This window comes from Carcharodon carcharias, chromosome 20 (genome assembly GCF_017639515.1).
Source record: "Carcharodon carcharias isolate sCarCar2 chromosome 20, sCarCar2.pri, whole genome shotgun sequence".
Classification (NCBI taxonomy): Eukaryota; Metazoa; Chordata; class Chondrichthyes; order Lamniformes; family Lamnidae; genus Carcharodon; species Carcharodon carcharias.
Genome location: NC_054486.1, coordinates 76048920 through 76066229, shown reverse-complemented (window position 1 = coordinate 76066229; position 17310 = coordinate 76048920). Strand labels below are relative to the sequence as shown.

At 41.6% G+C, this 17310-nt stretch overlaps 1 protein-coding gene across 1 annotated transcript in view; it reads left to right on the top strand.

Moving 5' to 3' along the window:
• Positions 1-10036, top strand: part of LOC121292448 (tryptophan--tRNA ligase, cytoplasmic-like) — a 38869-nt gene extending 28833 nt beyond the window's left edge. Inside the window, exon 11 of the mRNA XM_041214391.1 lies at positions 9729-10036. Coding sequence (XP_041070325.1) covers positions 9729-9887 — 159 coding nt within the window. The 3' untranslated portion in view covers positions 9888-10036. The remainder of the gene's footprint in view (positions 1-9728) is intronic.
• Positions 10037-17310: the final 7274 nt, after the last annotated feature.

Here is a 17310-nt window from a genome sequence, read left to right as displayed (position 1 = left end):
TGAACTGGCAGAGCTGATCTGTTGTTGGATCTCCAACAACAATGTCAACGGTGGCCCTTAGACGGAGGTGATTGTTGAGGTTGGGAAGTGCATATTAGGGTCTCTACTTCAACATATAAGGGAGATGGAATATTTGGCTGACCAGGTGTGGTTTGATATGGGTTTTGTTCTGGCAACATTTAAGAATAGAACTGGTTTCTTGTATATAGAATTGAAGAGATCAAGGGTGGCTTGCAAATCTTGTGTAGAGTGGACAATGACACTACATTCATACACACACTGTAGATCATGTATATCTATGGTGGTCCGTATAATTTTGGCACAGAGATGACTGAGTTTTCCATCAAGATGTATTTTAATACTGACAACAAAAGGAAGTTGATCTTTGAGGTGAATAGCCATCATCAGGTAGATTTTGAATAGTAGGAGTGCTATCACACAGCCTTGCTTGACCCCAGTCCAGATTTTGAAGGTGTCTATTTCACATCCCCCACTTGAGACATACATAGTAATATCATCATAAAGCAATCGCAGGATTGTGGTGAGGTCTCTTGGAGATTCAAATCATTGGAATGCAATCCACAGAGCCTCACAATTTACTGAGTCAAATGCTTTGGTCAGGTCAATGAATGCAATGAAGAGTTCTGGGGTTATTTCTGATATTTTTCTTGCATTTGTTTGGCATCAAAGACAATGTCGGAAGCTCCTCTGAACGGCCTAAAACCACACGCAGTCTTTAGGAGGACTTTCTCAGCCATAGGAAGTAGGCAATTCAGGAGAATGCAGGTCAGGATTTTCTCTGCTGTGTACGAGAGGGAAATGGCTGGAATTTTTCCACAGTATGATTCATCTCCTTTGTTGAAGATGGTTATAGTAGGTGCATTCCTGAAGTCAGGGTGGAGGTCTTTTTCCTCCACATTCCATATTTTGAATGCATGGAGTCTTGATGTGAGCCAGCTGGTCTGCCAGCTTTGAAGAACTCAGGAGGAATACCATTGGGACCCCAGGTGTTGTTGTTTTTCATCTTTTGATTGCTTGTTGCAACTCTCCCAACAATAAGGCTCACCCATGGATTCTACCACAGGGCATTGGGGATGGCCTGGAGGATGTCAGCTGGCACTGTAGATTCACGGTTGAGGAGTTGCTCAGAATGTTCTTTCCAATGTTGGAGGATGGCATTGTCGTCCTTAAGAAGAGAAACATCAATGTGTAAATGAAGAGGATTTTGCCCATTTGACCTCTGTCTATAGGTAGCCCTCATGGCTTCAAAAAAGCTTCGCATGACATGATCAGCAAACTATTGGATCTCTCAGATTCCCTCTTCCCACCACATGTTCTTTTTCTTCTGGATTTGTATTTGGGTATCAGCCTTGAGCGTTGGAATACTGGCTTCTTGAGTTGCAACCTTGGATTGTTCTGCCAAGCAATAAAGGCTGCTGATTTTTGTTCCAGTGTGTTATGTAGTGTTGAGCATCATTTGCGTCAAACCAGCCCTGATGCCCACAAAGCTCAAACCCAATGATCTGAACACAGCAGTCTAGTACAGCTGACTTTATTTGATCCCACTGTTCTGGAATTGAGTTGGATGTGAAGATTTTTCAGATTGTTTGTGAGCTGAACTTTAGAATTCCTCTCTTTGGTCAGGCTGTTTTAGGACTGAGACATTGATCATCTTCCACTTGGACATTTGGGCTTCATGATGTCTTGGTGCTAGGTGGATGATTATTACCAATTGAATAAGTCGATGATTTGTCCGGGGGCATCAGTCCCCCAAATGGACCGAGTGATACAGATATCACTTAGATCTTTAACCCGAACAATGGCACAATCCAAAAGGTGCCAGTGCCTTTGATCTAGGATGCCCCCATGTGGCTTTGTATTTGCTCTTCTAGCAGAAGAGGCTGTGTATTTTAATGAAGCCATGCTGGGAAATAAGGAACTGGGAGAAACATTAAACAAAAACTTTGTATCTGTCTTTATAATAGACTATACAAAAGAAACATTCCTGGGAATGGTGGGGAACTAAGGGTTCATTGGGGATGATGAAGTTAAGGAAATTCTTACTAGTAAAGGAATAGTACTAGTGAAACTAATGGGATTAAAAGCTGACAAATCCCCAAGACCTGATACTACTACAGGTTTTAAAAAAGGTGCCTACAGTGGATGCATTTGCTTTGATCTTCTAGAATTTATAAGATCATTAGAGAAAAAGAAAATAAGCAGAAGCACGCCATTTGGCTCATCAAGCCTCCTCTGCCATTCGATAAAATCATGGCTGATCTGATTGTGGCCATAACTCCATTTTCCTGTCTGTCCCCCATAACCCTTTAACTCCTTTGTGAATCAAAAATCTATCTGACTCATCCTTGGAATATATTCCACTGCTCTCTGCTGAAGACAATCCCAAAGACTAATGATCCTCTGAGAGAAGAAATTCCTCCTCATGTCCATCTCTAATGAAAGACCCTTTATTTTAAAACTCTGCCCTCCAATTCTAGATTTCCCCCATGAAAGGAAATATCTTCCCAGCATCTACCCTGTCAGAGTTTTATATGTTTCAATAAGGTCACCTCTCATTCTTCTAAACTCTAATACGTTTGTCAGACATTTCCCTTTCACCAAACCATGTTGACTCTGCCTACTTGTATTATGATTTTCTAAGTATCCTGTTATTACCCCCTTAATAATGGATTCTAGCATTTTCCTAATGACATATGTTAGACTAACTGGCCCATAGTTTCCTGCTTTCTGTTTCCCTCGTTTCTTGAGTTCCCTAGATTTTAGATTAGTCCTTGCAGATTGGAAGGTAGCAAATGTAACCCTGCTAATTCAAGAAAGGAGGCCACTTAGCCTGTGATCAGTAATAGGGAAAATGTAAGAATTTATTGTTAGGTATGTAATTCAGAGACACATAAATGGTAATATGATTGGGCAATTCAACACAGAATTGAAAGGGCAATCATGTTTGTCAAATGTTATGTTTTTTGAAGTTGTATCTAGCAATAAGAGGCAACCAGTGAATGTAGTGTATTTGGATTTCAAAAAGCATTCATTAAGATACTGCACAAGAGAATAATAAAAACAGAAAAGCACAGGAAAAACTCAGCAGGTCTGGCAGCATATATGGAGAGATTAACAGAGTTAACATTTGAGTCCAATATGATTCTTCTTCAGAATTGAAGAGAAAGGAATTGATGGGTCTTTTTAAATTCCTTGACGGGATGCGGGTGTCGCTGGCTAGACCAGAATTTATTGCCCATCCTTAATTGCACTTGAGAAGATGGTGGTGAGCTGCCTTTTTGAACCGTTGCAGTCCCTATGGTGAGGATACACCCACGGTGCTGTTAGGGAGGCAGCTCCAAGATTTTTACCCAGAAGCAGTGGAGGAACGGCAATATATTTCCAAGTCAGGCTGGTGTGTGGCTCAGAAGGGAACTTCCAGGTGCTGGTGCTCCCATATATCTGCAGCCTTTATCCTTCTAGTTGGTAGCAGTCGTGGTGAGTTTCTGCAGTGCATCTTGGTACAGACTACTGCAACTGTTCATTGGTGGTGGAGGGAGCGAATGCTTGTGGAAGGGAGTGCCAATCAAGGAAGCTGCCTTGTCCTGGATGGTGTCAAGCTTCTTGAGTGTTGTTGGAGCTGCACTCATCCAGGCAAGTGGAGAGTATTCCATCACACTCCTGACTTGTGTATTGTAGTTGGTAGACAGGCTTTGCAGGGTCAGGAGGTGAGTTACTCACTGCAGGATTCCTAGCCTCTGAGCTGCTCTCGTAGCCATAGTACTTATATGGCTAGTCCAGTTTAGTTTCTGATCAATGGTAACCCCTAGCATATTGATCATGGGGAATTCAGTGATGGTAATGCCATTGAATGTCAAGGGGCGATGGTTAAATTCTCTCCTGTTGGCGATGGTCATTGCCTGGCACTTGTGTGGCACGACTGTAACTTGCCACTTGTCAGTGCAAGTTTTGCTGCATTTGGGCATGGACTGCTTCAGTATCTGAGGAGTCACAAATGGTACTGAGCTTTGTGCAAATCATCAGTGTACATCCTCACTTCTGACCTTATGGTGGAAGGAAGGCCATTGATAAAGCAGCTGAAGATGGTTGAGCCTAAGACACCATCCTGAGGACCTCCTGCAGTCATGTCCTGGAACTGGGATGATTGACCTCTATCTTTCTTTGTGCTAGGTGTGACTCCAACCAGCTCCGCCTGATTCCCATTGACTCCAGTTTTGCTAGGGCTCCTTGATGCCACACTCGGTCAAATGCTGCCTTGTTGTCAAGGGCAGTCACTCTCACCTCGCCTCTGGAGTTCAGCTCTTTTGTCCATGTTTTAACCAAGGCGGTAATGAGGTCAGAAGCTGAGTTACCCTGGCGGAACCCAAACTGAGCATCTGTGAACAGGTTATTGCTCAGCAAGTGCTGCTTGATAGCAGTGTTGATGACACCTTCCATCACTTTACTAATGATGGAGATTGACTGTTGTAACAGCAATTGGCCGTGTTGGATTAGTAATGATTTTTGTGTACAGGAATACCTGGGCAATTTTCCACATTGCCAGGTAGATGCCAGTGTTGTTGCTGTACTGGAACAGCTTGGCTAGGGACGTGGCAAGTTATGAAGCACAAGTCTCAGTACTATTGTTGGAATATTGTCAGAGCCCATAGCATTTGCAGTGTCCAGTGCCTTCAGCCGTTTCTTGATATCACATGGAGTGAATCGAATTGGCTGAAGACTGGCATCTGTGATGCTGGGGACCTCTGGGGGAGGCCAAGATGGATCATCCACTCTGCCCTACTGGCTGAAGATTGTTGCGAATGCTTCAGCCTTATCTTTTGCACTGATGTGCTGGGCTCCCCCATCATTGAGGATGGGGATATTTGTGGAGCCGCCTCCTCCAGCAAATTGTTTAATTGTCCACCACCATTCGTGACTGGATGTGGCAGGACTGCAGAGCTTAGATCTGATCCGTTGATTGTGGAATTGCTTAGCTCTATCTATTGCTTGCTGCTTATACTGATTTGCATGCAAGTAGTCCTGTGTTGTAGCTTCACTAGGTTGATAACTCATGTTTAGGTATGCCTGGTGCTGCTCCTGGCATGCCCTCTTGCACCCTTCGTCGAACCAGGTTTGATCTCCTGGCTTGGCGGTAATGGTAGAGTATGGGATATGCCGTGTCATGAGGTTACTGATTGTGGTTGAGTACAATTCTGCTGCTGCTGATGGGCCACAGCGCCACATGGCTGTCCAGTCTTGAGTTGCCAGATCTGTTCGAAATCTATCACATTCAGCACTGTGGTAGTGCCACACAACACAACAGAGGGTATCCTCAGTGTGAAGACTGGACTTTGTCTCCATAAGGACTGTGCAGTAGTTCCTCCTACTGATACTGTCATGGACGGATGCATCTGCGGCAGGCAGGTTGGTGAGAAAGAGGTCAAGTATGTTTTTCCCTCTTGTTATTCCCTCACCACCTGCTGCTGACCCAGTCTAGCAGCTATGTCCTTCAGGACTCTGTGAACTCGGTCAGTAGTGGTGCTACCGAGCCACTCTTGGTGATGGACATTTTATGCTGTTAAGAAAGGGGGAAGGGGCAGGTGGAGCAAAGTAGAAACTCAGGGATAAGTTAGAGAGCGGGGGAGATTAAATGACAAAGATATCATGATACCAAAGGCAAAAGGAGTGGTAATGATAGGATTAAAGAAACAAAGGACTGGTCCAGGTTTTAAAAGCAGAATAAAGGTCAGCACTGTCTGAAAGCAAAATAACAATGTGTTAACACATTCATGCTGTCTTTATCACTCCCTCTGCCTTTGGATCCACAACATTTTTGTAATTTAATCTACCCCACTCTCTAATCTATCCCTGCCCATTTTTGCTTCACCTTCCCTTCTGCCCTTTTTCAATAGCATAAAACCCATCAAATTCCCACCTTTAATCAGTTCTGAAGAAGTCACGTTGGATGCAAAATGTTAACTCTGTTTCCATCTCCACAGATGCTTCCAGACCTGCTGAGTTTTTTCCAGCACTTTGTTTTTATTTCAGATCTGCTGTATCCGCAGTATTTTGCTTTCATTTCACTGCTCAAGAGAATATTGCACAAGATTAGGGCTCATGGAGTAGGGGATAATATCTAAGCATATATTGAGAATTGTTTTATGGACAGAAAACAGAGTAGGAATCCATATGAATTCGGAGCAGCAGCCGGCTATTCGCCCCTTCAAGCCTGCTCCATCATTCAATAGGATCATGGCTGATATGATAGCAACCTCAACTCCACATTCCCACCAACCCCTGATAACCTTTCACCCCACCTATCTGACTATCTAGCTCTGCCTTAAAAATGTTCAAAGACTATGCTTCCACCGTCTTTTGAGGAAGAAATCCAAACATTCACCACCCTCAGAGAAAAGATTTCTCCTCATTTCTGTCCTAAATGGATGACCCCTTATTTTTAAACAGTTCCAGCTTCTCCCACAAGAGAAAACATCCTTTCCATACCCTGTCAAGATCTCTCAGGATCTTCTCTGTTTTAATTAAGTCGCTTCTTACTCTTCTGAACTCCAGTGGACACAAGCCTAACCTGTCTAACCTTTCTTCATAAGACAACCCGTCCATTCCAGGTATTAGTCTAGTAAAGCTCCTCTGAACTACATACAACCCATTTACATCCTTCCTTAAATAAGGAGACCAATACTGTACACCGTACTCCAGATGTGATCTCACCAATGCCCTACATAACTGAAGCATAACCTCTCTACTTTTGTATTCAATTCCCCTTGCAATAAACAATAACATTCTATTAGCTTTCCTAATTACTTGCTGTATCTGTATACTAACCTTTTGCAATTTATGCTCTAGGACACCCAGATCCCTCTACAACTCTGTGCTCTGCAATCTCTCACCGTTTAGATAATATGCTTTTTTTCCTTCCTCCCAAAATGGACAATTTCACACTTTCCCACAATTTGCTCCATTTGCCAGATCTTTGCCCACTCCATTAACCTATCTATATCCCTTTGTGGCTTCTGTATGTCCTCTTAACAGCTTACTTTCCTACCTATCTTTGTATCATCAGCAAATTTAGCAACTATACCTTTTGTCCCTTCATCCAAATAATTTTTATAAATTTGTAAGAACGTTGAGGCCCCAGCACTGATCCCTGTGGCACACCGCCCGTTACATCTTGCCAACCAGAAAATGACCTATTTATGCCTACTCTGTTTTCTGTTAGCTAGGCAATCTTCTATCCATGCCAAATGTTATACCCTACACCATGAGTTTTTATTTTCCGCAATAACCTTTGATATGGCACCTTGACAAATGCCTTCTTGAAATCCAAATACAGCACATCTACCAGTTCCCCCTTATCCACAGCACATGTTACTTCCTCAAAAAACTCCAATAAATTGGTTAAACATGATTTCCCTTTCACTGGTAAATAAACAGGTCAATTCAGTTCGGCAGGCTTTAACTAGTTGGGTACCACAATGATCAGTACTTGGCTCTCAGCTATTTATAATCTATATCAGTGACTTGGATGAGGGGACTAAGCATAATGCATCCAAGTTTGATGATACAAAACTAGGTAGGAAAGTAAGCTGTGAGGAAGACAAAAGGAGACTGCTAAGGGATATAAAGTAAATGGGCAGGAACGTGCCAGACGGAACATATGATGTGGCGCAATGTGAAGCTATCCGCTTTGGTAGGAAAAATCGAAAAACAGAATATTTTTTTAAATGGTAAGAGACTGGAAAATGTTGGTATTCTAAGGGAACTGGGTGCCCTTGTATGCAAATCACACCAAGCAATGAGGATAGTAAATGGTGTACTGTGTGGAGATTTTTGAAACCCTTTCCTAAGGAAGGAAATTATTGCTTTAGAGGGTGTGCAACAAGGATTCACAAGATTAAATCCTGAATGGGGGATTGCTCCGTGAGGAGAAATTGAGTAAACTAGACCCATATATCCCAGAGTTGAAAAGATGATAAATGAAACATATCTTTGAAAACATATAAAATCCTTAAGGGGATTGACAGGGTAGATGCTGGGAGGATGTTTCCCCTGACTGGGGAGTCTAGAAGTAGACTTCAAAATCTCAGAATAAGAGAGTTAGTCATTCAGCACTGAGGTGAGAAATTTATTCTCTCAAAAGGTTGTGAATCTTTGGAATTCTCTACCACACAGCTGTGGATGTTCCACAGCAGTCTTTCTTTTGTTGATGTCTTGAATTTCTTTGAAGCTTCTTTCCATTACCTGATGTAAAATTCATCTCTGTTGACTGCATACAAGTTTACAGCACAGAAACAGGCTAGGGTAATTCTGGTTAGACTGTCATCTGGAAATTGAGCCCAAATAGCGTTTGAAATTGTACTGGTATTTAGGCTTCAAGTTACCTTAGAGCTGTTCCGCAGTTGAGCACATTCAAGACAGAGATTGATAGATTTTTGGATGCCAATTGGGTGGGTATAGTGTGGAAAAGTGGAGTTAGGAACAGGAGACAGTCATGCAGCCTGTCAAGCCTGCTCTGCTATTCAATATGATCATGGCTGATCGAACACTTCAATGCCTTTTAACCACATTATCCCCATAAACCTTTATGTTATTGTCATTCAGCAATCTATCAATCTCTACCTTAAACATACTCAATAGAGCTTCCAGCCCTCTGGGGTAGAGAATTCCAATAATTCACAACCCTCACAAATTCTGAGCAAAGAAATTTCTCCTCATTTTGGTCTTAAGTGGCTTCCCTGTTATTTTGAAATTGTGCCCCCTGGTTCTAGACTCCCCAACCAGGGGAAACACCTTACCTGCATCTACCCTGTCTCTTCTTTTAATTACTTTGTAGGCTTCAATGATATCCCCCCTCATTCTTTGAAACTCTAGAGAATACAGGCCCAGTTTGCTCAATCTCTCTTCATAAGACAGTCCCGCCATCCCCAGAACAAGTCTGTGAACCTTCGTTGCACTCCCTCAATGGCAATAATATCCTTTCTGAGGTAAGGGAACCAAAACTGCACACAGTACTCCAGGTGCAGTCTAACCAAGCTTCTACACAATTGAAGCAAGACTTCACTGCTTCACGACTCCTGTACTTAAATCATCTTGCGATAAAGGCTAACATTCTATTAGTCTTCCTAATTTCCTGCTGCCCCTGCATGTTAGCTTTCTGTTGAGATAGAAAATCAGCAATGATGTTGTGGAGTAGGCTTAAATGACCTATTCCTGCTGCTGTTTATTATAAACTAATGACAATATTAAGATTCAATGCTCAACATGTCAAACAAATACAGTGCAGTCATCAACAAAGCCACTAGAATGTTCAGCTACATTAACAGCACAGTGTAATAAAAGTCAGAAGAGATCAGGATCAAGTTTTTATCAGCTATGTTCAGACCCCATCTTTGAATACTGCTTTCATTTCATTAAAGTGCAGGAGATGGCGCAAAGAATGTAGTTTATCTCTGGCTTCAGTAGTCTGAGTTATGAAAACTGAAGAAACTCAGGCTTTTCCTTTTGGAAATAAGTATTGGAGAAGTCATTTTGTAGTAGTGTTGGAGGTGAAAATTCTAGATTTAAGTAAGAAAGAATTGGATACTGCAATGGAAAGACTATAAGAACTTTCCGGATGGATGAATTAAGATGGACTGAATGGCCTTCCTCATCCATAATTATCTTAGTAATTTTAAAACATATTGATTACTTCTAAGAATTCTTTGATTTAGGATTATTCAAGTGGAAAGCTTCTTACAGGAGAGCTGAAGAAGATTCTTATTGAAACACTGCAGCCCATCATAGCAGCACACCAAGTACGACGCAAGCAGGTGACCGATGAAATGGTGAAACAGTTTATGACTCCCCGGAAACTGGCATTTGACTTTTAATGACAGAGCTTCATGAATTCTGAAACTATATAGAGAACCGTGGCAATTTTCATTCATCAGAGTCTTAACATGATGCTGAAGCTATGTGTAACATTATTATGGATGAATGTTTTAGAATATATTAATAAATGTCACTAAATTATCACCAATTATTTCCAGAGAAACAGTGATAAGTGTCTTTTAATTACTTATGTTGTAGATGAACTGTTTTGATTTGCCTTACCACAGATTCATACATGCCCAGTTAATAGTTTTCATAAGAGTATGTCATGGCTCAAAACATTACAACTTGGCACTCAAGTCACAGATCAAAAGAAAAATCTGAAATTGGGATTTTCATACAGCATCGTTACCATTGTCTTAGCTTGTTTAATGGATTTTTGAAAAACCTATCAGGTTCACAAATTCCCAGTATGAGAATATTTGTATTCTACAGTGTTCACATAGGTCCCTTTAGAAAAGTTTGTTACTGTTGTATGACAGGTATGTACATCCCTGATCTCTGGAATCTGATTTATAATAAGGCACCATTTCTTCTATCCCATTTAACAAAAATGTTACATTGTTAAATAATCACAATTCCAAACCTTAATAGGCCTCTAATCCATGCTGGCTTTATGTATTATTGCACATTGGCGAATCTCCAGAGGTTGTGCAGAGAAAGCAAACTTACAGCCCCAGGGAATTGGATAAATTCCTAAAAAAATGGGGAAAAATTGCATCATGTAGGGAAAGCGCAAGTGAGTGTGACTAACTGGATTGCTCTTCAAAAGAGCCAGTGCAGTCACCATTGGCCGACTGGCCGCATCCTCCTGTGTTATTCTATGGTTCTACTTTTTAAAACAGTTTTCTTCTAAAGGAGAAATAGATTTAATCTGTTAGTGTATGGCTTCATAGACTGTACTTATATTCTTACTTTGAACAAATTTTTTAAACATTGTCTGAGAGGTATAAAGGCAACTTCTCTTATTAATTCTCATGATATGGGTGTCACTAGCAAGACCAACATTTAATCCTAAACTCATGATGCCCAGGGCAGGTAGTGGTGAACTGCCTTCTTGAATTGCTGCTTTCCATATGGTGAAGATGCTCCCAAAGTGCTGTTGGGTCAGGAGTTGTAGGATTTTGACAGTGACGATAGAAGATTGGCAATATATGTCCAAGTCAGGATGGTGCGTGAATTGGGGAACTTGAAGGTTGATGGCGTTCCTATGCAATGCTGCCCTTGTCCTTCTAGGTATTGGTGATTATGGGTTTGGGAAGTGCTATCAAAGAAGCCTTGGATAGATATTACACAATGCACCCAGTCCACAAGTGATTACAGAAGTGGAGGTTTAAGGCAGTAAATGGGAGGCTGATCAAATGGACTGTTTTGTCCTAGATGATGTTGAGTTGTTTGAATGTTTAAGCTGCACCTGTCCAGGCAGCTCCATCACATTCTTGATTGGTGTGTTGTAGGTGGTGGAAAGGCTTGGGGTGAGCTAATTGCGAGGGGATCAGGAGGTGAGAAACCACTGAATATACAGCTTATGACCCACTCTATAACCATGTGTTTTATATAAAAGCAAAATACTGCAGATGCAGGAAATCTGAATAAAATCACATTTATGTGGCTGCTCCAGTTCAGTTTCTGGACAATGGTAACCCCACAGGATGTTAATGGTTGAAGATTTGGTGACAGTAGTATGTTTATATGTCAAGGGGTGATAGTCAGATTCTCTTGTTGGAGATGGTCATTGCCAGGCACTTGTTTGGCATGAATGTTAAAGCCACTAATCAGCCTAAGCCTGGATGTTGTCTTGGTCCTGTTGCATGTGGACTGCTTCATTATCTAAGGAATTGTAAATGGAACTGAATACTATGTAATTCAGTGAACAGCCCTGCTTCTGACCTTATGATGGACAGAAGGTGAAGCAGCAGAAGACAGTTGGGCCTAGGATGCTGCCCTGGGGGACTTTTGCAATGATGTCTTGGGACTGAGATGATTAATCTTCAACAATAACAGCCATCTTCCTTTGAGTAACACTTGACTCCAACCAGTGGAGTGTATTCCACACCACCACCACCCCCCACCGCCCCGCCCCCTCCCCCCCCCCCCACCATGTCCAAAACGCATTTTGAATTTGCATCAAGGACTGAGTTGGACACATCTATAACTAATATCACGTTATTTGCCAACATGCACTATTGTACAATTAGCACTGCCACAAGGTATGTTGTTGCCATTTACCATAATTATTGAGATAAATTGTCAGGATGAGTCTGTAAGCTTAGAAACACTAACTGTACATAATCAGCATTTTCTGGATTTAGTTCAATCGGATATGATGGAATACTCAAGATTACTATATGAACACAGCAAGGTTAAGTTTATTATTCAGATAGCATGGTTGACTTCCAATGTTAAGATGTCCCTTTGATTATGAGCTTAAAAACTTTCTTTGGATAGCAGACTGGTTGTGGTATCAGACAGTTCCACAATCCTCCACAATGAGGGTTTCATCTCTGCTGTATGTCTGCAGTGAGTCATTGCAGTCAAAACCCTTTTGTTTTCTCTGTCAGAGTTGTATTATATTTTTTTTGGTTGCTATATAGTAAATTCTGCTTAGGAGCTTATGTCATTGAATTATTTGTTGGACTACACCTTTTCTACTAGTTTAATCTAAAATCCTTCTGAAATTTGCGAACATTGTTAAACATTCAACACCCCCCCCCCTCCCCCCCAACCCCTTTTCAGAACCTCACAATTTTCTAAAATGTTCCCTGTTAGGTGAACAGTGCCTCTCAAACTACTATAGGGAGCTGCATTCAGGTGATCTGATTGATCGTCATGACAAATTCAGCTGTGTAGATTACTTTCATACACAGGTTGGAAACTATAATTGTGAGATTTTAGTTAGATTTACTAAACCTTTACTCATAATTCATTTGATCCTTAATTCTCCTAGTGTATATATCAGCAGGAAGGAAGATATGTTAATAGTGTTTCTTAACATCCCTTGTTATGATGCTATTAGATCAAGGGCCGTGGAACATAAATCTTCCCTTTTTAATGTTAGACCCTACCTCATCCTGGTATAAGTACAGTAATGGCTTTACCAAATGAATACTCTTGGTAGAATTTGAACCATTTTTCAGAGGGAGAGGATGTTTTCTACTGTTTAATAGAGTTACAATGTGATAAACAGGGAGACAAGTTGACAATCAGTTTTTTTTTCTTTTTCTACAACATTCTTGATTATTGCCCTGCTCTCCAAAAAGAAACAAAACTGTTTTTTTTATAAAACGCTGTTGCTTGTTGACACCTGTTTAGAAACTGTTAATGAGCTTTTCAAGAAAGATGTAGTAGTTTTTCCACTAAGGAAAAAATAACCAGAAAAGAATTAGCTGGCATGCTGAACTGAAATTAATTTGGCACATATTAATTTGGTATGGATTTTACTACAGCTGTTCCAGGAGCTGTTGATTTTGCTAGGAAAAAGCTGATGGGAGGGTAAGCTTCACAGGACCCTAAATATTCTTCCCTACCAACTACTACCAAACTCTTAAATATTTATGTTGCACCCACAGGACACTCTAGTCAGCTCAGCACTAAACTGGGGGGAACCCAATGTGCTGTCCAGCCACATCAGGCTGGATTTTCATGTTAGAGGCGGGTAGTGGGAGTTGTGAAATTTTCCATCTCGACGTGCCCGCCTTGGGAAAAGGTGCCTCAAAAGGTGTGATCTTGGTTCCAGGGACCAGGGAGGGCAGGGCGTTTCTAGAGTCGAGCCTGCTGTTCCTGGAAAGCACAAACCTATAGAAAAGTTAAGACACAGAAAGAGGCCATTTAGCCCATCATGTCTGCCCCAAGCTGAAAAAAACTAGCTGACCATTCTAATCCCACCTTCCAGCACCCGGTCCATTGCCTTGAGTCACAGCATTTCAGGTGCATATCCAGGTACCTTTTAAATGACTTGAGGGTTTCTACATCAACCACCAATCCGGGCAGTGAATTCCAGACACCTACCACCCTCTGGGTGAAAAAGTTTTTCCTAATATCCCCTCTAATCCTTCTATCAATTACCTTAAATCTGTGCCCCTTAATAATTGACCTTTCCGCTAGGGGAAACGAGTCTTCCCTGTCTACTCTATCTCAGCCCCTCATAATTTTGTACACCTCAATCAAGTTACCCCTCAGTCTCCTCTGTTCTAAGGAAAGCAACCTTAGCCTACCTAATCTTCCCTCATACCTGCAATTTTCTAGCCCTGGTAACATTCATTTAAATCTCTTCTGTACTCTCTGTGGAACGTCACTGCAAACCGCTTTCCATTCACTAAAATATCAGTCAAATATGAGCTTTATGCCTCCTATCAGCACCTTCTTTCATCTTCACCACTACCATTAACACTCTTTGTCTTGTGTCCATGACATCTTTGTCAGCCTCTCCTTAGCCCTCACCTATCTCTGACCTCCTATCCTGCTTTATCTGCTCCACCACCCCGCCCCTTAAACAGTATAAATTCCATCACATTTCCACTTCTCTTTAGTTCTGAAGAAGAGCCATGCGGATTCAAAGCGTTAACTGTTTCTCTCTCCACAGATGCTGTCAGACCTGCTGTGTTTTTCCAGCATTTTCTATTTTTACTTCAATTAGTACCCTTTGTTTCCTGTCACTGAGCCAATTTTGGTTCCAACCCACCACATTCCTCTGTATCCCATGGGCTTTTATTTTTCTGACCAGTCTGCTATGTAGAACTTTGTCAAATGCCTTACCAAAATCCATATAGACCACATCAAATGCACTATCTTTATCAATCCTCCTTGTTTCTTCCTCAAAAAAATTCAATTTAAGTTAGTAAGGCATGACTTTCCCTAAACAAAACCATGCTGACTAATTAATCCTTGCCTTTCTAAGTGACAGTTTATCCTGACTCTGAGAATTGATTCTAATAATTTGCCCACCACTGAAGTCAGACTGACTAATCTATAATTATCTGGCCTATCCTTTGCACCCTTTTTAAACAATGGTACAATGTTCCCAGACCTCCAGTCCTCTGGTACCTTGCCTGTATCTAGTGAGGATTGGAAAATGATCCTCGGGGCATCTGCTATTTCCTCCCTGGCTTCCTTTAACAGCCTGAATACAATCCATCCGGCCCTGGTGAATTATCCATCTTCAAGGATGTCAGTCCCTCCACTACTTCCTCTCTCATCATGCTTATTGTATCTAATATTTCACACTCCTCCTTAACTAAAATGTCTGCACCATCCCTCTCCCTTGTGAAGACAGAGACAAAGTATTCATTAAGAACCCCGCCCACATCTTCTGCATCAACGCCTAAGTTACCTTGTGCATCCCTAATCAGCCCTAATCCTTCCTTCCTTTACCCTCTAGCTCTTAATGTACCAATAAAACATCTTTTGAGTTTCCTTGATTTTTGCCTGCCATTGTTCTTTCATATCCTCTTTGCTTTTCTGATATCATTTTTTACTTCATCCCTGTATTTTCTATAAGCTGCCTTTTTCTGCTTTATCTTACCCTGTATGCTTCTAGATAACCAAGGAGCTCTAGATTTGGTGGTACCACTCTTTTCCTTTGCAGGGACATGCCTACACTATGCCCAAAGAATCTCACTTTTGAATGCCTCCCACTAGTCTCTCACTGATTTCCCTTCAAGTAGCTTCAACCAGTCCACTTTTGCCAGAACACTTCTCAGCTTCATAAAATGTGTCTTTCCCCATTTTGGAACTTTTGCTTCTGCTCTACCTTTATCCTTTTCCATAATTATGCTGCATTTAACCATATTATGGTCACTATCTCCAAAATGGTCACCTCCTGCTATTTCATCCACTTGCCCAGGTTCATTTTCTAAGACTAAATTTAGAATTGCACTTCCTCTCGTTGGACTTGTTACGTGCTGACTAAAGAAGTTTTCTTGAATGTAGTTTAAGAATTTTGTGCCATCTGTGCCCTTCACATTTTTCGTATCCCAATTGATATTAGTGTAGTTGAAGTCCTCAACTATTACTACCCTATTGTTTCTGCACTCAGAAATTTGCCTACATATTTGCTCATCTACCACTCTCTCACTATTTGGGGGTCTATAGTACACTCCTAGAAGTGTGGCTGCCCCTTTTTTATTTCTGAGCTCAACCCATATGGCCTCATTCGATGATTCATTTAGTATATTTTCACTCCTCGCAGCTGTTCTTTAACCAATAATGTTATACCCCCACCTTTTTTTAATCCCTCTGTCTATCCTGTCTGAACACCCTGTATCCAGGGATTACCTGGAAAAACTCAGCAGGTCTGGCAGCATCGGCGGAGAAGAAAAGAGTTGACGTTTCGAGTCCTCGTGACCCTTCAACAGAACTAGTTCTGTTGAAGGGTCATAAGGACTCGAAACGTCAATTCTTTTCTCCTCCGCCGATGCTGCCAAACCTGCTGAGTTTTTCCAGGTAATTCTGTTTTTGTTTTGGATTTCCAGCATCCGCAGTTTTTTTGTTTTTATCTCTATATCCAGGGATGTTGAGCTGTCAATTGTGCTCCTTATTAAGCCAAGTTTCAGTTATAGTGATGATATCGTGCTGCCATGTGTCTACCTGTACCTTTAGCTCATCAGCTTTGTTTGCTATACTCCTTGAACTTAAATATGTACCCTTTAACACTGCCAAATTCCTGTGCTGTACACATTTTAACCTTTGCTTCTTTTGTCTTGCAGAGTCACTCGCTAATTTTCTGTCTCCCACTCCCCGCTCTGAATTTGTCCTATCTAAATCTGCCCTTAGGTTCCCATTCCCCTGCCAATCTAGTTTAAACCCTCCCCACAACACGAACAAGTCTCCCTGCAAGGATACTAGTCCTGGTCCGGTTCAGGTTTTGACCTTCCAGCTTGTACAGGTCACACCTTTCTTAGAATTGATCCCAGTGCCCCCGAAATCCTAAGCCCTCCCTCCTGCACCATCTCTGCAGCCACACATTCATCTAGTGAGTTCTCCTGTTTCTATACCCACTAACACATGGTCTTGGGAGTAATCTGGAAATTGCCACCTTTGAGATCCTGCTAGATCTTTCCTAATTCCCTAATCTCAGCCTGCAGGATCTCATCTCTTTTTCTACCTATATCATTGGTACTAATGTGGACCATGATCTCTGGCTGTGCACCCTCGTCCTCCAAAATACTCTAGCAGTTCGATGATATCCATGACCCTGGCACGAGGGAGGCAATATACCATCTTGGAATCAAATTTTCAACCACAGAAGCACCTGTCTTTCCTCTAACTAATGAATCTCTTATCATGACTACTGTCCCCACCCCTTCTTCCTCCACTCCTGTACAGTTGAGCCACCTGTAGTGCCACGAACTTGGATCTGACTACACTCCTCTGAGTGCCCTCTCCAGCATCCAAAATGGAAAACTGATTAGTGAGCGGGACCTT